This window comes from Amphiprion ocellaris, chromosome 17, assembly GCF_022539595.1.
Source record: "Amphiprion ocellaris isolate individual 3 ecotype Okinawa chromosome 17, ASM2253959v1, whole genome shotgun sequence".
Lineage (NCBI taxonomy): Eukaryota > Metazoa > Chordata > Actinopteri > Pomacentridae > Amphiprion > Amphiprion ocellaris.
In genome coordinates this window covers 12,735,947-12,761,938 of record NC_072782.1, presented here as the reverse complement: position 1 = coordinate 12,761,938, position 25,992 = coordinate 12,735,947, and the positions used below count along the sequence as shown (strand labels likewise).

At 38.0% G+C, this 25,992-nt stretch overlaps 1 protein-coding gene across 1 annotated transcript in view; it reads left to right on the top strand.

The window, feature by feature from the left end:
- The window catches only part of aff1 (AF4/FMR2 family, member 1), a 32,601-nt gene extending 7,026 nt beyond the window's left edge, over nt 1-25,575 (top strand). The window contains exons 3-19 of the mRNA XM_023280895.3: nt 923-1,738; nt 5,246-5,287; nt 7,456-7,542; nt 8,764-8,797; nt 10,613-10,670; nt 11,434-11,563; nt 11,658-12,650; nt 12,739-12,827; nt 12,933-13,158; nt 13,353-13,447; nt 16,065-16,128; nt 16,216-16,352; nt 16,581-16,652; nt 18,737-18,830; nt 18,976-19,016; nt 19,117-19,349; nt 22,633-25,575. Coding sequence (XP_023136663.2) covers nt 923-1,738; nt 5,246-5,287; nt 7,456-7,542; nt 8,764-8,797; nt 10,613-10,670; nt 11,434-11,563; nt 11,658-12,650; nt 12,739-12,827; nt 12,933-13,158; nt 13,353-13,447; nt 16,065-16,128; nt 16,216-16,352; nt 16,581-16,652; nt 18,737-18,830; nt 18,976-19,016; nt 19,117-19,349; nt 22,633-22,754 — 3,333 coding nt within the window. The 3' untranslated portion in view covers nt 22,755-25,575. The remainder of the gene's footprint in view (nt 1-922; nt 1,739-5,245; nt 5,288-7,455; nt 7,543-8,763; nt 8,798-10,612; nt 10,671-11,433; nt 11,564-11,657; nt 12,651-12,738; nt 12,828-12,932; nt 13,159-13,352; nt 13,448-16,064; nt 16,129-16,215; nt 16,353-16,580; nt 16,653-18,736; nt 18,831-18,975; nt 19,017-19,116; nt 19,350-22,632) is intronic.
- Nucleotides 25,576-25,992: the final 417 nt, after the last annotated feature.

Here is a 25,992-nt window from a genome sequence, read left to right as displayed (position 1 = left end):
TAGGTTGTTACTTTCAATATCATAACAGTGTTGTATTTCAAATGCAGTGTATGTGGAGTGGGTTTAAGGTGTCTTTATCTCATGAAATGACAATAAATAATCTAAATGTAGGTAACAATTTAATTAAATTTAATTTGAACAGAGCTCAGTCAGATCAGATGTTCTTGAACCTGCCCAAAACACCATTTCCTGCATTTCTTGGCATTTGAATCTAGGGGATAAGAAAAAATGAGTTTCCTGTCAAAGGAATATGATAGATAATGTTAAATTTGATATACAGAGCTCTGTTTCATGCTATCTCATCTTTAAATTAATGGCTAGTTCTAGCAACCTTTAGAAAAATGTCAACTGAGGGTAAAAGCATCGATTATATAGTGTTTTTATGATATGAAATGACGGATATAAACTTTGGATAGGGTCGGCCTTGTTCCCCTGAAGCTACAATGACCTTAACAATTTCTGTCAAAAAGATGTAGCTTAGTATATAACCTGAGCCATAAAGCTGAGGGTCTGTTGTCAGTAAATCATCAGCTGCTTCTTGTAAGGATTATTTCTGTTTGAACACACTAATAATTAAAGGAGACTTAGATCAGTCTTTTATGCATGATTACTCCTCTCTGATTCGGATTTTAGACTATAAGTTGCTGTTTAGATAGATTTTACTAGCTAGATAAAAATTAAATGTGCAGTATTGGCAAGGCAAAAATGGGATTTTGAAAAGGTGGTTCCCGTCCACTAGACACTGTACTAAAATTTTTTTTTTGATGCTCGAGGCTTCTTATTCTTGCTAAAAATGCATTGTTGGTTATAAGCAGTGTGGTGGAACAAATGTTTTCGGTTCAGTATAATTATGTCTAAAAAAGTTTTGTAAACTAAGATTTTGGACATTTATTTACGTAAAAGATGTTCCTTCTTTTTGTAGACAAACAAAGGGGACGAGCTTTCAAATCGAATTCAGAGGATGCTGGGCAGTTACGAAGATGTGAATAATCCCTCTTCCTTTTCCAGTGAGGCTTCACCCATTCCGAATTGCGTAAACTTCTCACAGTCAGATTTGGGTCAGGCAAACACAGATAAATCAACAAAACCTCCGTTTCACAACCATGTTCTTTACATGTCCACACAAAGCCAGAAAGGGCTGACTAGTAGCAGTTACTCCCCTCAGCCCTCTAAGATGTCCACTGCTTCTCCGAATCAGGGACGTTCATCCACTTTCTCAAAGCCTTCTTTGGACCACAGTCATCCCAGCCACGTGGCACATCAACAACAGAAGAGTGACGCCTTCTCAGATCTCAGGGAGTATGTCAGCCTTCCCCAGGAAATGTCTGCTCAGTCTCCTGATACTCAGCCACTAGCATTCCTACATTCCAGTGACCATCATAACATCGACATAGACACTAAGGACACACTTGATAGACATCAGCTTCCAGGGTCCACAGATCTTCCCTCTGACTCTGCTGTCATCATGGATGTTTCCTGTAAAGATGCAACTCTGCCTCAAGCCAACAAGACTAACGCACTACCCTCCCAGACCTTTCCTCCACTGTTGTCGTCTAAGCAGCCCAGCATAGTCATGACTCAGAAGCCAACAGCGTATGTACGGCCCATGGACGGTCAGGACCAGGTGGTCAGTGAGTCGCCTGAGCTGAAGCCCTCACCAGAGCCATACGTACAACTACCAGAACTAATCAACAAATCTGACCTGGGCAAAACGAAAATGATGCCACCATTTTTGGAGGTAAGTTTATTGTCTTATATAACTGTTTTTTATGATTATTAATCAACCCTCTGAACCCCAAAATCCGCCAGCGGGTTTGAAAGGCATGTTTTTTTTTTAAATCGCCAAAATTACACTGTTTATCAGAGTCAGAAACTCTAAAAACAGAAAGAATCATTGGCTTTTTAACCTTCCAACAGTTTTCGAGCTAATCGTGGGCAATTCTGATGCTGTTTGGAAAATTACCTATATTTAAACTCAAAATTATGATATTTCACCAAAATAATTTTATTCGACTTGTCTACTTCAGAAATTCTCCAAAAGTAAACTGTTTGCACTGAGTTTGGTTGTGTAAAAAATGTAAAATTCTGCACTCCTTCATGCAACTGTGAAAACCATTAGTTACCCAGCTGTGACCCTGACCAAAATTCAGGGACTGTTTAGTTGAACTGGAATGAAGTGCAGGCTGTGTTTATACAGAGCACATCAGAGACAAATATGGAAACAAACTAAAAATTAAGTTGTAAAATATCTACTGTCGATTGAGCCATCATTTTTGTTGGTATTAGTAAAACCTGTAGGAAAAATGTTGTACATGTTGTTAATTTTTTCCCCCATTTTTGTGAAGTACTCAAAAATGTAATTTTTGTTTTCTTTTTTATGATTTACAGGATTACATCTTTGTTATACTACGCACACATTTTCAGAATCCTCTTTACTTCCGTTTATGGTTCGAATATTTCCACTGAGGTGCGGCACTTTATATTGCAGGAAAAAAAATGAGCCCACCGTGAGTTAAAATTTGACAGGAGCTAAAACCTTCCAGAAACTACCTGAAATTCAGTGGGCTAAAATGCACTAAGATGAGAATGATGCAATAATCAGATACGCCAATGTAACAATTTTATGAAAATAAAATGGCGCTAGTTAAATGGACTGAGACTGTTTTGCAGGTTTGACTCTCGAACATGTGTTCACTCACATTGACACATACACAGACACCATGTAAGGTGCTGGCATAACCGTCTGTGCAATGTTGGTGTATCAAACCGCCTGCACTGTTTTTGGTAGATGACCCACTTTCTCCTGAGCTACAGCTGCCCAAGTTAAAGAGAGGTTTAGTACCACTCGCATTCATGTCTGTTTGAGATGGGCTACTGCCAGAGACACCTGGCTTAGCATAGATACTCAAAACAGTGGGGAACAGCCTTATACAAATAAAAAGGCTATTTTGTTTTCAAAACCTCGACTTCTTACTCTTAAAATAAAATTTTTGCGCAACATAAATCAACAAAATATAACATCAGTGCTTTAGAGGTCCAAGTGTGCTGTTGTTACTACATTCAGGACAGCCAACTGTTTTTCCTTGTCAGCTGCTGGGTATAACTCTTCATATTTAGCATAGTCAGTGGTTGTCTTGGAATAAAAAAAAATTTTAAAAAAAGTTTAATTCACAAAATATCACATCGTTCTGTTCAATAGAAGTAATAATATCATACCTAATGTTGTTTCCCGAAGGTTAGCTTCAGCCACTTCATGGGTTTCAGTCTGTTAACTTCTCATGAGCTTGTGGAAAATGTGTTCCTTTAACACTTCCTCAAACGTCTAGAACAATATACATATATATATGACAATATTACAAAAATTATCACATAGCATACTAGTTAGCAAGGTTTTAGTGCAGGACTGGAATTTGTATTTTAAAAAAAAGGTGTGTTTTCAAATTTTTGAAAGAATTATTGAAATATTTAAACACTACTACATTGTTAGGTTTACAGGTTGGATCTGAAGAACAGCATGTAATTCATACTTTCATACAGCATATACATGATATGTAAAGTGATTGACTGGATATTGTACATTATTTTCCATGTCTGTCTGACAGTATATTACATGAGACTGAATCTCTTGTGTGGTGCTTCCAGAGTCTGTGGATCAGGCAATGAACAAGGAAAGTCCTACGTATTATTTCTCAACGCCGTTGTCTTGGCTTTGAGTGTGCTGTACTGTGGGCTAAGAGGACCACATTTCTGCAGATCTCATGATGCTCTCTGAAACTTCTTCAAAGTTTTGGTGTTTCTGCTTGACCGTTCAGGCGTTCAAAAAGGGCTTGTACTTTCTTTGTTTTGGAGAGTTTGGCTGAACTCCAGTTCAGCTCTATTCATCTGTTCCCTGTCACACATAAACATACAACCAACCCTTGCACCTGCAGCACTCCACACCTCCCCCTTACCATCCTGCAGCAGCACAGCAGTGCTGAACAGGCTGCTGTTTTTACTGCTGGGTTTGATCCAATGCAGAGTAGCTTGGCAGTGACTCATTCCACTATTTCTTCCCAGTCCCTCATTCCTGAATTAGGTGCCTCATCTGCAAAAGGCTCTATTAAAGTCAGTTTTGTTAATTTAATGTTGAAAATGTTCCTTTAGCTTCCAAATCACTGAGAGAGAGAGAGTTGTTTTGGATTTCATTTTGGGCTGCACTTCTTAAGTGCGAGGGGAGGGGCAACGTGGTTACAACAAAATATTAGTCTCAACAATGAGCAGTACGGGCCACAGAGCAGACAAATATCAATCTGGTGTCTAGATTACAGTTGCTAAACACATTTAATGAAACAAAACAGGAAAACTCTACAGAAAACACAGCAGCATTTCAGAAATTAGCTAAAGTATTTACTCTGTATATGTTATTATCCACCATGTCTTTTTGAACATGTTCCCTCATGTCTCATGCAGGTGCACTTTTATGGTGTATGTGGCAAGTAGTCTGTGGTTTGTGTTTTTGTGTGTGTTTGTGACCTCGGCTGCCTGTGATAAATTCACCCCTGGGCTCAGCAGAACAATAAATGAGCTTTGTCACCAACTTACATAACTGCTCTCGGGGCCCATTCACTCTGACCTTATCTCAAACACTGTCCATTCAGAAGGAAAAACTGAAAGAGACGCCTGAAAACAAACAGAAATGTGGCCTGTTGACTCATTCATACACAGTATTTATCTTTGTTGCTGCCTGATAGGAGGTATTGCATCGCTCATGTAGTTTTTGACGTTTCAGTTAGTGGTCGTGTAGTATACTGAATGTTTTGTCTTTTTTCACTTTTATCTGAAATGCCTACCATTTTAAGCAATGCATTTTTTTTCACAAAAGCGAATAAGGTTTTATCCAATGAGATCATTCTGTCTTTAAAGGGAGACCTTTTTCAGCACTAGAAAGGCTGTGACAAAAATATGATAGTGGGTGTTTTTAGTAGTTGCCAGACAGAATAATTTGTCTCATTGTCATACATAGAACTGTGGTCCCTTCTATTTTGTAAACAGTTTGTTTTCAGTTAACATAGACTGATCATAAGACAAGTGTCTTGTATTAGTAGGGGTAGATGGACTTTCTGTATAGTTGCATTGCACAACATGGACTGAGTGATGTAAAAGGAAGATTACTTGGTCTAAAGTTTTTCAAGTTTAGTCTTTATTTTATACTTCCATACAATGTGCTATCAGAGATGAATAGTAATTACTCTTTTCCTCTCTCTAGACAAGGACAGATGAAGCTCAGTGTGTAGAGGACATCTTAAAGGTAAGTCCAACTGCTTCCTTTCTCATTTACAGTGTGCATAAATGATTCATTTTACACAAACGATGGTGTATGTCATACTAAATTACTTTTCCAGTATTCTAAGCAATATCTAGAGCAACAGCAAACTGAAATTGACCATTGTAGCCTGCTAAAAAAGTTTATACAGTGTATAGCATGTACTGATATAAATAGCAATAAATATTGAAGTATTTCAAGTGATGTCAAAAGCAGATATTTAAGTTTCATCCATACGAAATAAACATTTTATGTTTGCATGTAGACAATTGTCTTTAGAATTTGGTAGTTTAAAACAAATTGTCATAATAAGGACATCTCAAATGCAAAATATTACTGAAAAGACCAAAGGTATTTTTCCTTGACAACATTTATGAATTTGTCCAGCTCCAATAACTGCCCTCACCTCTGGCTTGCTGCACTTCTTCCATCCATTGTTTATAATATTTAAAAACAACGGCCTTCCTCACTGGCAGCTACTGCATTTTTTGACAGAACAATAAATGAAATGAAGACCTGCAATCGGTGGAAGATTTGCCTGTTCTCAATAAACTGTTCTGTGGTATCTACTATTACTAGAGTGACAGATTTTTGTATCATGTTGTATACTCTGCTCAGCACAGATTGTACCTAATGTGACTGTGTTCATGTTGCGTTTTCATTCAAACTTGGATTTTGCTTCACAACCCCGGTAACTTGCGCAACTGCTGATGAACTAACTTTTATTTAGCTTTCTTTCAAACGTCTCCTGTACTCTTGATGCATGGTATTTTCTTTATCAGTGTTTCTTTCTTTTTTTTGGTATTTGGCTTGTTTACTTCTCTCACAACTCCACTGACTTTTCAAAGATCAGCAAGCGGACAACTTTGCAGTGCTGAAGAAGGAATGAAATACTTTTACAAAGTACAAAATGGCTAAATTTCCATGGACTGAATTATGTAGGTATAGTGGCTTTGCAGTAGCCGCAACATATTTATTTACTTTAGATACTTTTTGTAGTAGCATGTTGTGTCTTGTTGGATTCAGAGCAGCTTGAGTACACCTGGCCACAGATTCAGCAAGGTGCGTGATACTGATATAAAAGGCTGGTAGAGTTTCATGCGAAAATGTTTCTGAACATTGTGCAACTATACATGCTTGCTGTCAGACACATGTTGCCTGTTCTTATCCTGAAGAGGCTGGACCAAAACTGCAAGACTCTGCATGTGTACTGAAGCAATCAGAAATCTAAATTTTAGTTCAGCCACCAATGAACCTACCTATATTTCATAGACAAACCACTGACTGCATTTTGTTTAATGTTCCTCTTGTAAAGTCAGTAAAGCTATGCAGATAACTTTTCAAAGCTGCTGTGATCACACATCCCTCCAATTTAATCCCTAATTCAACAGTAACTGAACTGAACTGTGTGCTGTTTACATTTATAACACTGTAATTGATGTTAAAAAACAATAGTGCAGTTTATATTTTCAAGTTATGCCTGTCCAGTAAGACAAATTTGAGTCCAACAACAATGTGTCTCATGTATAGTAATGGGCAGGGCATAGTTTGCATCAAGAGATCCAACAATATTTCATTTAAACATCTGAATTTTGGATAAACTGCAGTGTCAAAGACCCTGCATGCATTAATGTTTATAATGTCTGCTTGCTTGTGACAGCTGTGGCCAGGGGCATGTGATTTCTGAGAGAATTTCGTCAAATTTGGCACAAATGTTCACTTGAACACAAAGATGAAGTGATTTGATTTTGGTGGTCACAGATCAAGGGTGTGGTGACCTCACTAAAAGCTAACTCCTAACTCTGACAAAATTACACACAAATATGTGAGTTTTATATCCAAAAGATCACTCTTACTGTGACATTAGAAAGTTCTGTTTTCTTATATGTTATTATTCACTTTTCAGCGCCATAACTCAGAAACAGAAGAACCACTTGTGACCATATTTCACATGTGGTCCCGTGCCGTATTGGTGACTAGTTTTGGGGAGCCCACCCTGAAACTGTGCTGGTTGTATAGATATTTGTATAAATCTTGTGTGTTGCTTTTAAGAATTTGTAGCTTCTTTGCAGCAACATCCACATTTGAAGCATTACTTCAAACAAGGCTCTGTTGTCTCATTAACTCATAAAACACTTTGTTTCTCCTCATAGGAAATGACACACTCATGGCCTCCTCTCCTGCCAGCAATACACACACCTAGGAGAAATGAACCCTCAAAGCCCCTGTTCCTAGCCAAGGTGAGAGATTAAAGGTGGAGAGTTACTTAAATCTGTCTTGATTTCAAGCTCATTGTGCACATGTATATTAGAGAAGGGGTCCTTGATGCCCAAATCTTTTCGTTATTTTCTCTGCAAACTTGCTCTAAAGCAGGGGTGTCAAGCTCATTTTAGTTCAGCCCCATTTGATCTCAAATGGGCCGGACCAGGACAATCTTAGCATAATAACCTATAAATAACGACAACTCCAAATTTTTCCATTTGCTTTAGTGCAAAAAAGTACAATTCTAAAAATGTTCACATGTAATGAACTTATCTTTTTACAAAACGTTATGAACAACCTGAAATTTCTCATGAAAAATATGTTAAATTTCAATGGTATTCTGTTTGTTTACCATTTATATTTTACAACTTGCAGATCACAGTGTATCTACAAAGGCACAAAACATTTAGTCTCAGATATCTGGAACTGAACTATATAGTACTTTATGATCAAAGCAACTTGTCAAGATCTAGAAATTATTTTAAATGTACACTGCTAATTCCCAGTTCTTCTACACTACATCACGTTTTTAAATTTAAAATGTAACTAAATCCATGCCTCAAAAAAAAAAAAAAAATCCAATTTATCCAAAACAAGTGGTATTTTCAAGTATAGTATAATGAGAGGGACTCCAGAGTACAAACATTGTCAGATAATTTACACAGCCCTTTCATAGAAATTTTGGGATCCTTGGTAATTTTTCCACAAGTGTGAGCTTCAGGTCAACTACACAAGTCAAGTCAGGCAAAGTCGGTTTCATTGTTGTAACTTACAATCACAACTTACCAAAAGAAAAGAAAACCGGTGACTCAATTTTGATTCTTAGGATATTCATGGTGCAGAGGTAATTTTTCCTGACACTACATAGGACTTGGACATGGTTCTTAAACACTTGGGTTCTCATGAGCATCCTTTTGACTTTAATGATTACATACTTCACTATCAGAACAAATCCAAAAACAACAAGCCATTAAAAGATTATTTGTGTAAAGTTAGTCACGAAAATTTGTAATGTTACCCTTGGGTCTGATGTCTTGTAAGTAATTGTGAGTTGACAACATTTAGTCTTGCTAAAGATTGTTCCAAAAACAATTACTGTTTTAGTGTAAATGTAGATACAAATGTACTTATACAAATCAAGCGCATGAAAGACCGAGATTAAACCATTCTTGTTTCTCCCTTTTTCTCCATTTTCACAGGAAGCAGAGCATGTCTCTTCATGCCCAGGACAGAGTGAGTAATGAGGGCAGGAAGCAAAGTAGTATTCAGTCACAAAACAAGCAACAATAGTTGAAAATATTGTTGGCATGTCTTGAAAGATCAAAACCAAGTGGAAATCAGGATTAGAGTCTGTTATGTATGTTATGTCACTTATGTTGGTAGCAGATCATTGATCATCAGTTTTCATGAAACGTGTGCTTTGCAGCCTGTAGCTAAAATCAGAGATTGATCATTATTTGTGAGAGTTGCTGTGATCTAAATGTCACTTTCTCCTCTGCTCTTTTAGTATCCATAGAGTTACTGCAACATCTCTGTCAGTCTCTTTCCTCTGTTTTGTTCATTTTCTTCCAACCAGTGTTTCTATGGCAACTTGTTGAACCACTCTGCCCTATTCTGTGAACTGGCCACAAAATACCAGAGGGGAAAAACAACCCTACAATTTCATCTCACATTAGTCTCAGCTGAGAGAAAGAGGCATCTAAAAGAGAGGAGGAGTAGTGAGCTCTCAGTGTTCTCTTTTCTCTGTCACTGATGTAAAATCTTGTTGCCTCTTACTCCTTAGGTTCCAGTAACCCTTGCTTTCATTGCTTCTTCATTAGCTTGTTTTAACTGTGCCCAGTTTTACTTGTTAATTTTCTGTCTCATGTTCATTTTTTAATCCATCAACTGTAACGGCTTCATGCGCATTGAACCCAGGAAGCTGTAAGGAAATACTGAAGATGAAAAAATCACAGCAAAGAAAAGAAAGCAAGGAAAGGAAATATATGAAAAAACTTAATTAACCTGGGCATACTAGTTACCCCTAAACACTCACTAGTCCGAATATGGGCAGTGACAAATCCTCCACTGTATTTTGAGAGGGATCGGCCAATTCAATGACAATAGGAGCATTAACAATAGTTTTTATTTATTTTAATAACGGTGTACACACAGCAGAATTTCTTACATTTATAGTTGTCTGGAGGGGTAATTGCAGCCCACTGTTTTCACTGGAAGTAAACAAACAAAATGCTTCCAGGCTTGCACATTTTCAGAAAAAATGTTGTGGCTGTTATGGGTTGAAATGCTTCTGACATTAAAAAAAAAAAACATACGTCAGCGCTGCTGTTATGAGTCACCCAGCTGCTGAAGTACCTGTCAGAAACTGAGTTCAGAAGGGGTGCAATCTTTTACCAACAAAACACTTGCTCAGTGTCCAGAAAAATTGTGTATAGTTCTGTGTAAAAGCTAATGCTTTATGGATTTATGGGCTGCTAGAATTCCATGTTGTGAGTTTTAGAAGTCGTATTCAGGTCAGTCTATTTTTGAGTCAGTGCAATATTAAAATTTTATAAAGCAAATTCACTTCATATCAAGTGATGCAGTCGATCTAGCCAGTGTTTGCAATCTAACAGATGTTTATATGAATTTTGTGGCTACAATGACAAACATGCATGACAAAAATAGTAGTATCTAATGATGCTCAAAGATTACAAACCTATTACCTATCCCACTATAATGTTCTTAATTTATATAGTTGGTGTTTAATTGTTGCACCACAGCATGTAGCTGTACAGAGTCTGTACTCGTTTCCTGTATGCATAGATATACATTCTGTTCTGTTATGTTGAAATAGATTGTTAGTATCTGTTCAAGAAAAACTTCTTTATTGTTGAATGTGTTAGGAATCAAATGGCCGTTGGAATGTCTCAGTGCATCAGTTTTGACTGTATGGTTTTAATTTAACAAAAGCTGAGAGGCAGTATCTAAATGCCAAATCCACATTAGTTCAAGTCATGGATTATTTTTGTTGGACAAATGTTTATTTACTCTTTTGTTTCTTTCCAGAAAACCATGACACCTCTCTTGCAGAGCCAACCCATCTCAGCCAGCAGAGCTCCTTATCGTAAGTCACTTGGTTTTTCAAAAGGACAATTTTTGTTCCATAATTTTGAAATGTAACGCATGGCTGAAGTCTGAGTTGCGAATTTGAGGACCTCTGAAAGAACATTATCATCATTAAATCCATGTTTTAACTAGACCAAATTTTTTTTCAGTGACATGACAAATTTATACACGTTGCTTTCAACCATACACACAAAATCAGCTGGTTGCAAGCTGCTGCGAATCAAACTTGGTTTCACCTTAAAGACACATTTTACACACTCTACGTTTAGGGGACTCTGCAGACAAAACATGTTTTCACGACAGCTGCAAATAGTAATTTGATTTCATTGTCAAGGCAAGAAAAAATCATGCTAGAATTCCAGTTCAGTCTAAGTGGTGCATTCAAATAACTTATTTGACAGTTTAAACCCCAAATATATTCACATTACTATTATAAATGGCCAAAAAAAAGTAAACAACAAATGTCTGCTTGAAAAGTACTTGAACAATTAATTGATGATCAGAATAGTAACAGATTAATTTTTGTGCCAAACAAGCAATCAGTAAGTTCACTATTTGTTGTGGCTCTAATTTCATGAAACACAGTTCTGTAATTATTCAGTTGTAAACTGAAAAACCAATGTTCCACATTTCTTCCATTGGTTTATTCTTAGCACATAATGTTTGCCAAAATCACTATCTACTAGAAAAAACCTGGGTATATGGATCACAAAGGGTATTATAATGATAATTTTTGTGGTGTTTGTGTGTCTGTGCTACAGTTCATTTGAAGCAGCACATTCCAGCGGGTTGGAGTCTACAAGCTCAAGCGACTCTGGCAGTAGCTCCGGATCTGAGTCAGATAATGAGGAGCCACGTCAAACTCCAGTGGGCAGCTTTGTTAAAACTGAGGTAATTTGTTCTTTGTGTTCTTTGTATATAGAATATATGATACACATAGTCTTCTTGTTTTTCTACAAACCACTATATTTGTGTTTTTTTCTAGCCCAATGCTCCAGCAGTGAGCCATGGTGACTGGCAGTTGGGGAACTGGATCAGGTCCAGCCAACAAAACTCCACCACTGAAAGTCAAAGCAGTGCACACGTCTCTGAGAGCCCCACTCAGAAAAACCAAATGCCCACTAAAAGCTCCAAGAAGTCCAGTGTAGAAGTGGTCGACCCCACTGGGCAGTCTAAGCCTCAGCTCTCCTCTCATCAAAAAGAGCTTACTGACAACCTTCCGATTCCCCAGCAGTCCAGGGAAAGCCCTCAGGACAACCGTTGCCACCAAAGTAGCCAAAAATCTCTCTCTTCTGATGTAAACAGCTGTAGCAGTTCCAGGAAACTCTCAAAACCAGCGAAGGCAGGTTGCCCAGATCGCACTGGAGCAGCAGTCAGTGCGAAGTATGAGGAAATTATAACCACACAGACAAAAGAACCGTGTTTCACAGATAGACCCAAGGTAAAGACAAAAACAGGACATGGTAAGAAAAGCAGCGGTGACACTAAAAAAGACATTAAAAGGACTAAACACACACCACCTGGCAAGCAGAAGGCTGGGTCAGAGCCTGGAACTGGAGCCATGCTCGTCCAGTATGCCGATTGTCCTTCGTGTGGTGTGCATCATCCTAACCCCTGCTCCTGCCCCACCCAAAGTCCTGCTCAGCCTGACCAGCTTTCTTCTGCCCCACCGGTCAGAGTCAGTAGTAGCAAACCCAAGGCAGAATCCATCTGCCAGAGGGGCGCCAAGATGCCTCACAAAACAGACCACAAGCACTTAGAGAAGCCTGAGCATACAGCCAAGGGTTCACAGGACCTCCACAGGCCTCCGAGATCCCTGATGGTGAAAATAGATCTAAGTCTGCTCTCAAGAGTCCCACAGACCTCCAGCATTCACCAAAGGGTACCTAGCAATTCAAAGAGATCACACGAAGGAGGCAGTGATGCTTCTACATCACTCAAAAACATGAAAACCAGCAAAAAGAGTATAAATCAAAATGTGAGAAATACAGGGCTTGGGATTGTTGTAGTTACCGTACATAAGAGAAGTCCAGTTTTTTTAAAATGTGTGATTTGTTCTCTTCTAGATTGAGGCAGACAATAAAACTCTTCCCACAAAGAAACAGAAGCTGGAAAACAAGAATACCTCATCAAGTCATGTTTCTTTAAAACTGGAGTAGGTTCCCAAAATCAGTCATCTTTTTTTTATGCTAAAGATTATGTTTAATGATTTAAGCTAGATGTCTGTTTCACACAGCCTTTTCGATCTCATCACCTACAGAAATTCCAGCAATCCAGCAGAGGCTCGGGAGCAAAAGAAGGCCAAGAAAAATCCTGTACATTTGCAGCCCTCTGCACCATCCAAAGATGCTCCTAAAGGCTCAAAATTAGACAAATGCAGTTCAGGGAAGACACAAGAGTCCAGTAGGGAGGCTGCAAAGAGCAAGGACTCCCGTAAGCACAAGAAGAGCAGTGGAAAACACACACAGCACCCACGCCATGAAAAGGTAACTGTCAAAACATAAGCACCTCAATTATGAAATAAATTGCTGTTTTTTTTTTTCTGGACAAGCTTCCGCAAGTTTGCATATTTTGAGTGATTTTTCCTAGTGATAAAGCCTGTTTAGCTGTTACAATGGAATAATTGTTTAGTAAGCAGACGCAATCAAGTTGTAACCAAAGATTTTCATTTTAATCCTAGCAAAAGCCCCCAAAGAGCAGCCTCTCTGTCCCTTCACCTTTGCGGCCAGTCAAGGAAGCTTTGAGCAGCAGGCCGATGCTCAGATTTGAGGAGAGGTAAGATTTCTACGTAAAAAGCTAATAACTTGTTCTGAATTTTGTTATCTCGCCTTAAAGCCTGCCTCCTTTTGGATTTTTAGAATTACATTTATCCATGCATCCTTTGTGTCTATTTATCCACAGGATAAGAAAATCCACAGTGCAGACAGTTGTGAAATCTTAGCCACATATTTATCGAGGCAGGGTTTTTTCAGTGTACCAAAGCCTTTGACAATGACGTTTGTTGTTAGTTAGGACCACCTACATAATGGGAGCTCTCAGCATGTTAAGACAGCTCTTCTCCTGGCCGTAAGGCGTAGGCAGACCAGGCAGAAAAGCAGTATTTTGCTGCCTATTATGAGGAAAGTTTTAGGCCTGTTTCGTATATGACTACACTTTGTCATGCTCTGTTGAACCTGTAACTACGCAGTGTTCCTGGAGTACACATGTACTTCACTCCAGCTAGGTGAAAGTTAAACCACTGAACTCTCCAGAGGTGTTAAGTTGCTCTTTAAAAGCTACAGCTAACATCTACAAACAATGTTTTTTACACTTCTTTGAGACACTATGACCAAACTATGTCATAGTTACAGGAATATTTGATTGAATGCATTTTGGCATTTGTGGCGAAGTTCATGATGACTCACAAACGGTTATTAATATAGAAAGATAGTCCCACTCACTTGAAAGCCTGCCGAGTTTGTTGCATATTTCAGCAACACTTTCCTCCCCTTTTATTATCTACATGTCAATTTCCCTTCACTGTGGAAACAGCTTCCAAGCAACATCCTAAAATCTGAAAATGGCAATTTGTGCATGCAGATGTCTTATCAAAATATTTCGCTCCACTATTTTGCATTACTGTTTTGCATTGACATCACTGCTACATCCAAGATGATTGCAATTGATTTAAATTGGTGAAATACAAACAAGTCTGAGTGTTTTTCACTGGTAACAGACTGATAATGAGATGCAGCCAGACCATTCTTAAGGAGTAAAAAAGTGCTGTGTAGGTTTTTCCCATATTTGACTTAAACTCCTAAAACAAGTGTTACGAGTTCGGCCCAAATAACCACACATCCTGCAACATCAGGTGATGTTAATGGTCAATATTAGTGGGAAAATGACAAATCTGGTGAGTTAATGGACTTTTATGTGTGTGGGTGATGAAGAAAGCGGTGAGCTAGAGTGTTATGTGTGGGCTGGAAAAAGTAGACAGCTACAAGCTTTCATTCAAATAGTTGATTGGACAGTTTAGTCAAGGCTCGTCATTATAGCCACTCACTGTAGCGTCAACTACGTTTTCATAAGACATTCTTTTCACTCCTTTTAGGAAATGTAATTTGTTACTCTGCCAAGGAACGGCGGGGTTACGTAACAATCGGCGTACATTTTTCTGTGAATCTGTCTGTCTCTGTCCGTGTGAAACATTACTCAAAAACGGACTAACGGATTTGGATGAAATTTTCAGGGAAAGTCACAAATACCAAAAGGACCAATTGATTAGATTTTCCAGTGATGGGGCTTGTAATCTGGATCCACAGCTTTGTTAAGGATTTCCCATTGCTAGATATAGCTAAAGGCACGGCGTCGCTGTAACCATGACGTGAACACTGTCAGTTACCTGCTGACGATCACATGATTGCGATCCTACTACAAATTGACTGTGATTTATCTGTTGGTAATCATACAAGGAACAAATGATTAAACTGTGGGGTGTTTCTGAGTCCCATCAATTCCTGCCGCCCGCTAAATATTTAGGTCACGCAATGTAGCAAACCCCAGCCAGACACGTTAAGTTCAGCCGTCACAGCGTTATTTTGAACACAAATTCACCTTTCTGTCCTTCACTCCTTTCTTCAGGAAACACTGTCAGAGCTTGTCCCCATTCCAGCTAGGTGCTTCTAAGTTTAGACACATCCTCTGCTAGACAGCAACAGCGTGGAACCGTTTTCTTTCATCTTTACATGAATTTTCGGACTTTTCGTCATGTCAAGAAACTGCTTCTTAGATAAACACTTCCTTACAAAATAAAAGCCCATAGCATTAAAAACACGCCTTCAAAGTACAAGCCTGGAGGTTATTTTAACACTAGCAAAACAAAGGCTTGCCAAAAGTGATGAACTGTTCAACAGACGTTTATAAGAGTAATTTACATATGATTCGGTATAAATACATAGCGTGCACATGCATAACACATGCCTATGCTCAGCGCAACATCATTTTTTTAATTAAATATTTCATCCGTCGGAAATGACACGTCACCTGAGCAGCCTTGGCAGAGTACTGCGCTCTCTGAGTTCTTTTCTTGTTATTTAATGTTATGGTTATTTTTTGCATTGGTTGTTGTCAGGAGTGGAGAGTTCCTTGAAACTAATTAATGCCTCAACAATAGCATAGCATATAAGTGACTGCAAAAATCTTGTCTTTCAGTGTTTGGGAAGTAATTTATTAATAAGGAAATTACTTCAGATGACAAATTAAAAGCATATCTTGGAATGTAATCAAGATATTTATTGTGATTTACTTCTCAGGGTGTCACAGATTGAATTTAGAACAGAACACTATTTTGTATACATGACATCTTTTTTTCAGTGTTCTTGATCATATGTTGTTACTCTTCTTTGACCCACAGGCAGCATCCAGTAAAGCATTACATAAAAGAGGCCAAAAGACTGAAGCACAAAGCAGATGCAGAGGTAGGATTTCCTATGTGTTTAAACTCATTACCGCAGTCTGCACAGCGATACAAGTAACCAGTAACTATTTTTTTCCCCTCTCTATAGTCCGATAAGCTCAGTAAAGCTTTCAACTACTTGGATGCAGCCATGTTCTTTGTTGAGAGTGGGATTGCCATGGAAAAAGATCCACAGATTTCAATGTCTTCCTACACGATGTTTGCAGAGACTGTGGAGCTCCTTAAGTAAGAACCCACTGTTATCATAGATTGTCTGCACCATTAATTTATAATATGTTCATCATTAATAATTGTAGTAATTTTGTGGTTTAAAAAGCTGGGGAAGAGGCTGCACTCGGTGGCCTTGTAGTTGCAGCCATTCTGGCAAGGTTGAAGCTAAACATTAACATTTTGGGGCTATAACTGAGTTTGATTCATGCCTTATTTCAACTGCTGTACTTTTCTCTCTCGTAGGTTTGTACTCAAACTTAAAAACTCAGTGGACCCGTCTGCTCCACCCTCAGAAAAGGACTTTATAGCTTTATGGTAAGGTTCAGATAAAGTTGCTTAAATTGTATGTACTTTTAAACACAATTTTAACACATCATTACTTAAGATCAGTATGTAAAACAGTGGAAAGGGAGAATATATGCAACTTGTGTACAGAACGTTAGGGTTTGTTTTTTTTTGTATTTGTAGTTTGCTGATGCTGCCTTAGGTATGACATATTAAATTTTATTATCAGGAGTAAGTGATGCAGGTGTGTTCGCAGGACATTGTTTATGGTTGCCTGATAAAGTTTTTTTGTTTGTTTGTTTTTTGCTGATATCCAGAATTTTCCAACGCATTTTGACCAATTACTGATGCCAATATATGCATATGTTTTAATCTGTTTTCAGAGAACTCCTGTATTAGGATGAACATATTACTTTGCCTGCTCTAGTATTGGTATTGCTACTGAAACAGCCCCTAGGGCTAAAATATTAAAATGTAGAGGACAAGTAGGCTCCGACATCATTGTTTATGGTAACAATGCTGAAGAAATTAAGAAAACTGATTTCCTTTTTATTATTGCTTCTTAAATGGTGGCACATTTTAGCTCACCAACTCCTAGTCACTCTGTGGTACATGTTTGCTAAAACAGAATAGAGCTGTATCTCACTAAGTATGTTTGTAAAGGGTGGAGGCAGCTCTCTCTCTTACATCCTGCAGCACACAGATCCTGCTCTTTGTGACACTGCTGTAGAGAATTCAGTGTTTATAAGTGCGGTTACACTTCACTGGGGTGCTGACGATGCCTGATGCCACAAGTGCAACAAGTATTTTGGATTTAAAAGCTGAAACACAATCAGTCTGTGGAAACATTCAGTGGACGTTTATCACATACAGCCAAAGAAATGCCCAGTTTTTGACTGCTTTGGTTACATTTTCATGTCTTTGTTCCACAGGTATGTACTGTACTGGCAGCCTAGCGCCCTCTCATGGAGTTAACTAAATTATGCAAACATGGGTTAATATTGAAAGTAGCCATTAGCCAGCTGATTGTCTATCTGTGGATGCGTTTATACATTCAGTACAAAATGATCTCTGCCTCTTGCCAAATCCAAACTCAAAACTCATCTGTTCAAGACTTTATTCACTCTAACTGCTTCTTTCTTTATGTATTTTTTATCTCTATGTATGGTTTTTATCTGTTCTGCTGTATTAGTTTTTATGTAAAGTGACCTTGGGTGTCAAGAAAGGCGCTTCCAAATAATATGTATTATTTGTATTATTATTGTTAGTACATCATCTGAACTGTTGTTCAGATATTCACAGTTTAAGTTTCAGAGCAGCATTTGATTTAGTGGTTTGGGGGCTGCAGGCAAACTGTCCTGCTTTATGTTCACTTTCTCTAACTGAATGTGATGTCAGTAGGAGAAGTGCTCCGTTTTTTAAGTACAACTATGAGTAACACGCAGTAAAAATAATGTCAAATAAAAGGTCCTGCGTTCAGTTTCTGATTGAAAAAATGAAGAGTGAGGGAGGAATTTTAACAGAGACTAAATAAAGCGATGATACTTTTGTTCTTAATGTGTTTCAGCACTTCTCTGAAAAAATTATAAAAAGAACCGATAAGTGTACTGGTAAAATACCAGATTTTTAAACAGTGTCTGTAAGAGTAGTAGTACTGTTAAACTCTTAACAATACTCATTTATGACATAGACCTAAAATGCAATGTCTCAATTTTCTTTCTATAGCGTTTTTATTCAAACTAGAAACTTCATCCTACTTTAACAAGCTTAATTTAAGCCATCCCTGTGACAGTGCTGGCAGTAATCTAACTAGAGCAAAGCTGACTTACTCCAAGTTTCACAACAACAAAAAACATGTAATTTGTCTGTGTACACCCTTGTGGTGGGAGTGAGCACTTCACAGCATTATCTTATCTGCCTGTCTGTATTCATTTCTGTCCGATGCCGATATTTCACTTATCTAAAGTTCTTTGTTAAACTGTTCCCACACATTTATATGTTTAATTACAGGCAGACTGGCTTTAGAGAAAGCATATAGAAGACTAGATTCATTACTCTTTTTTTTTGTTTGTTTCTGTAACGAATCATGAGTGACCTTTAGTTGTGTCTCGTAGTTTGAAGTGCCAGTCTCTGCTGCAGATGGCCATGTTTCGCCACAAACACAAAACTGCATCCAAGTACTCAAAGACCCTCAGTGATCACTTTAATGTAAGTAACGAAGGTATCCCCTTTCTTTCTAATAGCCAGTTTTGTGATTATAAATGTAATATCTAAGTAACACGATTAAGTTAGTAGCACTGCTGTCGAATTAGTTTTCTAAATATTTGTTTTGCTGATTAAATTTTTCTTTCAGAACTCTGCTCAGGCGACACACAATCCTGGCTGTACATCGAAGTAAGTCATCTACTGTTCATGTTACTTTTACTGCTTGGGTAAATTGCACTCAACTGTCACAGACATAACACCTGATAAATGTTTTTTTTTTTTTTTTCAGGGTTACAGATAACCCGTCCCCCAACATGCCGTCTCCAGCCAACACATCCACCAGCTCAGGTCCCGGCTCCAACCACAGTGGCAGCGGGTTGGTTGTGGGCTCTGCTGGCACCACCGTGGTCGTTCCTCAGGCCATTGAACAAGTGGCCTTCAGCTACGTCAACATTACTATGCTGTTCCTGAGCGCTCATGATATCTGGGAGCAGGCAGAGGAGCTGGCACACAAAGGCAGTGGTAAGAATGAATGGAAAAGATTCTTACCAAAGTTTTAAGTCTTCTCAACAAATTGATGCAGGAACCTAAGTGAAGCAACATTAAAATGTAAAAGATAAAATAAATTCTGAAAGAAATAAGACAGATTGAACTGTAAAGGCCCGATTTTACTTGAGTGAATGTTTTAAGTGTGGCGGAGAATAAGGGCATGTTTGACCTTCTCTAAATGTCTCAGTTGAACCAAGCAAATTCTTTGCTTTGTTTACATAATTTATTATTTTACGATGCAAAATTAAAGAAATACAACCCTACCCACTCTTACAGATAGTGACAACATTAGTCAGATTGGACATGTAGAAAAGGCACTCACTCCATAGTAAAAATTACACTATTATTGTAATAACAAATCAAAAACACATTTTTAAAAAGAAGTCCAGTCTGCCTTCATATTTCCTACAGAACTGAATTCTCAGTCTTAATAGAGTGTTTCGATTCATTTAGATAAAATAAGACCACTGATGAGAAGACAGCAAAAATCGACCACCTGAACCTGACAACTAAAGTTAAGCTCTTGTGTACATTAATAGAACATCTTGGATAAGTTTTTTTTTTTTTTTTTTTAAATTACATTCCAAAAGCTGGATTTTAAATAAGTCCAGTAAAATTGTTTGGGGTATAATATATAACTGTAGGGTTTTAACCCCAATAATTAAATGGGTCAGGTGCAGTTGTATGGTACATAGCGTAACTTAGAGCTTAATATTTAAATTTGTAAGGCAAAATTAAAATTTAGAATAGTACATTCTTTTTGTCATTAATGGAAACCACTTTGGGTCAATTTCTATTGTTTTAAATGTGCTTTCTAAACAACGGTGACTTGACTTGGATAGTTGAAAGCACGTGAAGGAGTGTGACTCTACATCACATGTAGAGTGTAGACCTCATTTTTACACGTTTTCAAGGTAAGGTACACAGACTAGAACAGGGGTCACCAACCTTTTTGAACCTGAGAGCAACTTCAAGGGTACTGAGTAGTACGAAGGGCACCTTGTTTGAGGCAAACTTCCTCAGTAGCAAACTTGCACCATCATCTTTAAACAATAATAATAATAATGAAAATAATATGTAAAAAGATTGTCTGATCACATTTATGTTAATTATTCCTTACAATAATTATTAACAACGATTTCCACAACAATGACAGTAGGAAACACACACACACATATATGGAAATCTGTTCCAATATTTAAAAGTCAGAGGTATCCCATCTCTGAAACTTTTGTAAATATCTTTCTTGGCAGTTTTGTATGAATCAGCATATTTGCAGCATTTTGTTCAAAATCACACCAGTTAAATTTCTATGCAAATTGTCACTTCTGACATGTTTAGGAAATCATTAACTGTCATCAAATCATGCTTCATTTGTGCAAACCGCTACCTTTGTAACATTTTTGAACAATTCATGAACTCTGTTCCATGTTTCTACAAATTATCAGTTATGTAAGAAAAAAAATCGACTTTCACATTTTGAAATGAATCCTATCACATTAGTACTAATCACCAGCATTTTCCACCAGCATTGCAACATTTTTAACAGATCATAACAACAAATCATTACATGTTTTCAACAAATTATTTTTCACATTTTTGTGTAATGGCACAGTGTTTTGAATGACAACGTATGTTACCTCGTTGTCTGTAAATGTGTGTTAGTGGGAAGCCTGGCATTGCAGAGCTTATCATGTCTTACCTTGGTCTTGCAGCTCACAGTTCAGATGGTTCAGTTTCCCAGTGATGTCCGTTAAAAATGCAAGGTCAAGAATCCACTCAGTGTCCTCAAGCAGCAAGGTGTCTTCCCCTTTGGACTGCATAAACTCATTGATTTCGGCCAACAGTGACAAAAAAAAAAAAACGCTGCAAAACTGGTCCCCTGCTGATCCATGGGGTTTCTGTGTGTAGTAACAAGTCACCGTGTTCAGCTGACAGCTCCTCCAGCAGCACCTTCAATGTCCTGGTTGTTTGGTTTTGGAGCCATTTATGATCACATGATCAAATCCGGCCACTTTTGTACACACATATGTCCTGCTGGTGAATGTTGCAGTGGTAATGTAGGAATGTTCGGAAGTCTGGATCACCTCTGCATCGTACAATGAAGCCTGTATGCCGACCCGTCATGGAGGAGCCCCGTCACTGAAACGAGGTTTTCTAATGGTACATTTTTCTCCACGAAGAAACTTTTCGTCACGTAGTAGATACCAAAACTGCCTTTAAGTCCCGGGTTTTTTCTGTCCGTAGTGCGCATACAGTCTATGTGCGCTACCAGGTGGCTAGTTAGCTTGGAAGCTTTGTAGCGGCTAAAGTAGCATCTTTCCACATTGTGCCGCTTTGTCGACGCAATAGTCGCCCCGCAAATAGGACACATACCTTTATCTTTCACTGTCGTGAAAAAGAACTCTTCCTCCCAGTCATCGTGAAAATAGAGTTTTCTCTTTCACTTCTCTGTCATGTTTCGGGGGTAAAAACCACATCTAGCTTCCCAAAGTGTCTGCGTCCGGACGCTTCAGCAGAGTGACGTGGTGGTTTGACATGCGCAGTGAACTTTGACTCGGACAAGGTCAAAGTTCATTTACACCGAAGACATTTTTGTTTTTTTAAAAAATTATCATAAATATTGTAATTTGAAATCTACATTAATGTAAGTATTTTTGATTTAAAAAGAACAGCAACTACAATTTTTTATAAGGAATTTCATGGTGACCAGTGTTATTTTTAGAACACGTGTTGCGGGCAACTCACATGGTCTCTGCGGGCAACCAGGCGCCCGTGGGCACCGTGTTGGCTACCCCTGGACTAGAAGAAAGACTGTAAATATGCAAGAGTTGGAGCCAGAGGATGTAATTATACTCATCTCTGATGTAGAGCCATGTAACTGTTTCTTAATCTTAGCAAGAAGACATAAAACAGAACACATCAGTGGTATCAAGCTAGAATGACCCCCTTCAAATTGAAGCTAAAAACCAGCTGCTTTAATGAGGTACTGCACAATCAGGTGACTTTTGAGCTGTAAATTTAATGATTTGACTCAACTGCAACAATCAGGGCTGCTGCTGAAGGAGATATTTGTTACCAAATTTCTAATAATGGCTCAGCTGCTAGTCATGAATGAAAAGTTATATTTAAAACTAATTTTAACTGCCTAATCAGAGGTGACCAGTGTTTGAATGGGTTTGATAATAATTACTATTTTATTGTATATATCTGATGAATATTGATGTGGCATAATATTTGTGTGTGTGTGTTTCAGGTATGCTGGCAGAGCTGGACACTGCAATGGGCCCTTTGAACCTGACTTCAAGTATGAGCTCTATGGTTCGCTACACAAGACAAGGTGTCCACTGGCTGAGACTGGACAGCCAAAAGGTATGAAACTGGACTCATGGAAACCCTTCAGGGCCTTTAATTTGCTTCGGTGTGTTTAACACGGATCCTGACCTGAACTCTTCCTTGGGCTTGTGGTCGTTTCCTGTATTTCACGTGGTCATTAACTCTGTTCATCAAAAAACGATCAGGATGTCATCTCATGTTTGCTCTTAATTTTGAATTTCCCAGCAGGGAGACAACACAGAACGATGCACTGGTTATTAATTCTCCCTGCCACTTTAAATCATGGACTTCAAATGTTAATCGACGCTTCTGTGTCTCCCTGTTTTGTTATCAGGTGATGTTATGATTCTGAATTTTGAAATCAGGGCTTTATTCAGGAGTAACTACATTTGGATGAAGAACATCAAATATTACTAAAAGTGCAATTTGGTGGCCATATCTCAGTGGTTCTACCCATGTAATCATGTAGCTGTGGTGCAAATATAGACACAGATTTTATTTATTATTATCCCAGCTTTTGTTAATAATGTTACTGTTATGACCTTTAATTAGACAGTAATCAGGAAAAGAAACTGCACTTAAATCACATTCAGACTCATCAGTCCAGTTTTGGCCAAATGATTTAATTTCACTAAAGTTTCCATCTGAAAGATTGGTTTAATCTGGATTCTGGGATTTCTTTTTCTCTTTTTTTTACTCTGTGTCACACAGGGCTGAAGTAACTTCTTATAACATTTCTAATTTTGGCTGTGTAGGCAGAAGTAAATCAAATATGGGGACATTTTCTACTGCAAAAAATATTAAGTATGTTGCAAAAGTGGCCACAAAGTAACATTAAATCAGCATATAATTTATTACTTTTAGCCAATTCCTTATTGGAATCTGTATTTTCAGTTTTTCAAATGAGTGTCAAATTGACAGAGCTGTGCTTGTATTGAAACACGCTTCATGTGCAATAATTACTGAGGATCAATAACAGACGTGCCATAATAGTGGTACATCGAGAGGCATTGAATTTACGCTCCAGATGTGATTGAAGAAGAGGCATATTAGGAAAGGTTATTTATTACTTCAGGGAAACATCTGGACATTTCTGACTGTCATAACTGATTTCACGGCAGAACCTTCTTCTTCCCTCTTACTTTTCTACTACTCTAAGAGGTTAGTCGGCATCGGCTGTGTGGTTCAGGGTCCTGGTGGCTGTTGCACTGTTGCTGGTAATGACTGGTTTATCAGATCAAACCACACTTTACTTTATTCTTGTCAGCCTCTTAAAGAAGATTGCACTTCTGCCCTCATTCTAATGGAACATACATGTAGTAAAACATTATTCACATGCTTACATCGAAAGAGTTTTAGGTCCCTGTAATCATTTTTCAAATCCATGGCTGCGAAGTGACGCAGGGACAAAATCCACAGTGGTATTTTTGTATAATAATGCATCCCAAAGCTAGTGTGAGGCTTTTGCAGCAGTTGCCTTCCAAATTGCAGCCATGCTCTTACCAAAATCCTCCCAATTGTGCCTGAAATTTGGTCCCATCACAAAATACACTGGCTTAATTTAGCAAAAAACATGACATATCCCAGGTAAAGGGATGCAATGCTTGCATTTGTTGCTTGGGGGAGCAAAAAAATTTGCTAGGAGATTGCATGTAAACAAAGGTCACAACAGCCACACAGCACAAGAAGGGAATTTTCAATTGGTTCATTTTAGCTTCAGCTGAACCGTTTTAAGGCATTTTTATACAAAATGAGGACTGTGGATTTTTTCCCTCAACACTTATTCTGAAATCTTTCGACCAAAGGGTTCCCGCTGGACTAATTACAGCAACCAAAAAACCCTTCAATGTACGTAGATATTAAAAAATGTGAACCTGTAGTTTAACCAGAGACGTGTCTACAAACAAGTACTTCCAAAATCAAAAAGAGGCAAATAGCTTGACATCCCAGTCTTTCTTTACGTATAGTGGTAGATGTTTTGATTCACATCCGCCATGTTTGCCAGTTTGAGGAGAAACTACATTAGTGTTGCCCTTAAAATTTTGCACCAGGAAGTGAATTTATGTACGTTTCCACTCTTTTGTTGAGTGCAAAATGTAAACTAAATCTGCCCAACAGAGCTTACTTAAGAATGGAGAGGTGTTTTTTTTGAGTATTTTGTAGTAAATTTGAGTGCGTTATTGTACAGAAGACCTCCCAAGACCGGCAGGGCTGTGCTAGTCTTTATTATTGTTTAGTGTACGTTTGACCCTGAGCAGTAGTGTTTAGTTGGCGCTTAAAAAAAAAGTCTAATTCTTATTTATACATGGGGAATATAGTCAGTAGAAAATGAACATTGATTTAGACTAGCGCATGTAAAGAGCGCCATTAGTGCCAGTGGGTTTTGAAAAGTTTTCACATGTTAATTGACAAATAAAAAGGGCTTGATGAGGATCACAAAGTGCTCCTGAGTTTATTTTCTCACATCGGATAAAGTGATATTTTTTTTTTAAGTAAGCACGAGTACAAAGGCGCCATGGTGGAATTTGGGATTGTTTTTACGTACAGACCATCAGCAGGCTGCAACAGAAATGGTCTTTCTAATGTCGGTGCTGCACATTAAGTGAAGTTTGGCATTCGACATTCATAAATAGCTCAACTTCATCTGTTTTCTGAATTTCTGGGTTCTCGTCTTATCTGTGGCTTTCTTTTCATTATGCTCGATTGTTGCTGCTTCATTTTTGAATTACCCTGCAGCAAGTTTGTCCAAGTAATTATATACTGCAAAAAATGTTGGTTTCTGAAGGATGCTTATTTTCCATTTTGTGAAATATGTAAAAATTTGTGTTGCAGTGTACAGATGTGAATAAACACTGGAAACTAATTTACTGTCGTTTCCTTTTATTTGTAACAAAGAAAACAAGACAATTTTGAAACTGGAGGTGGAGGCCACACCGGTTCACAGTGAGACTTTTTAGATTGTCTTTGCCTTACGATACCTTTATTTTCCCTCTGATCCACATGAACATTGTTCAGTTTGGTTTTAAAATGCTGTCATTTTAGGCAAACTCTACAGGCAATAAAAGGAGAGATGATGTGACACTTGTTGCATTTATTGCTCATTATTCATCTTGAAAGGCTGATCTGCTCCAGCTGCTGGTTGTGATGGTGAAGCTGTAGTTGTTTAGGCTGCTGCTGTGGTTCAATCTACAGAGCTATAATATATCCAGCTAATATGTTCAGCCTTTTAAAATGAATCAATAATAAGCAATAAATGAATCCTGTGAAGTACCGCATCATC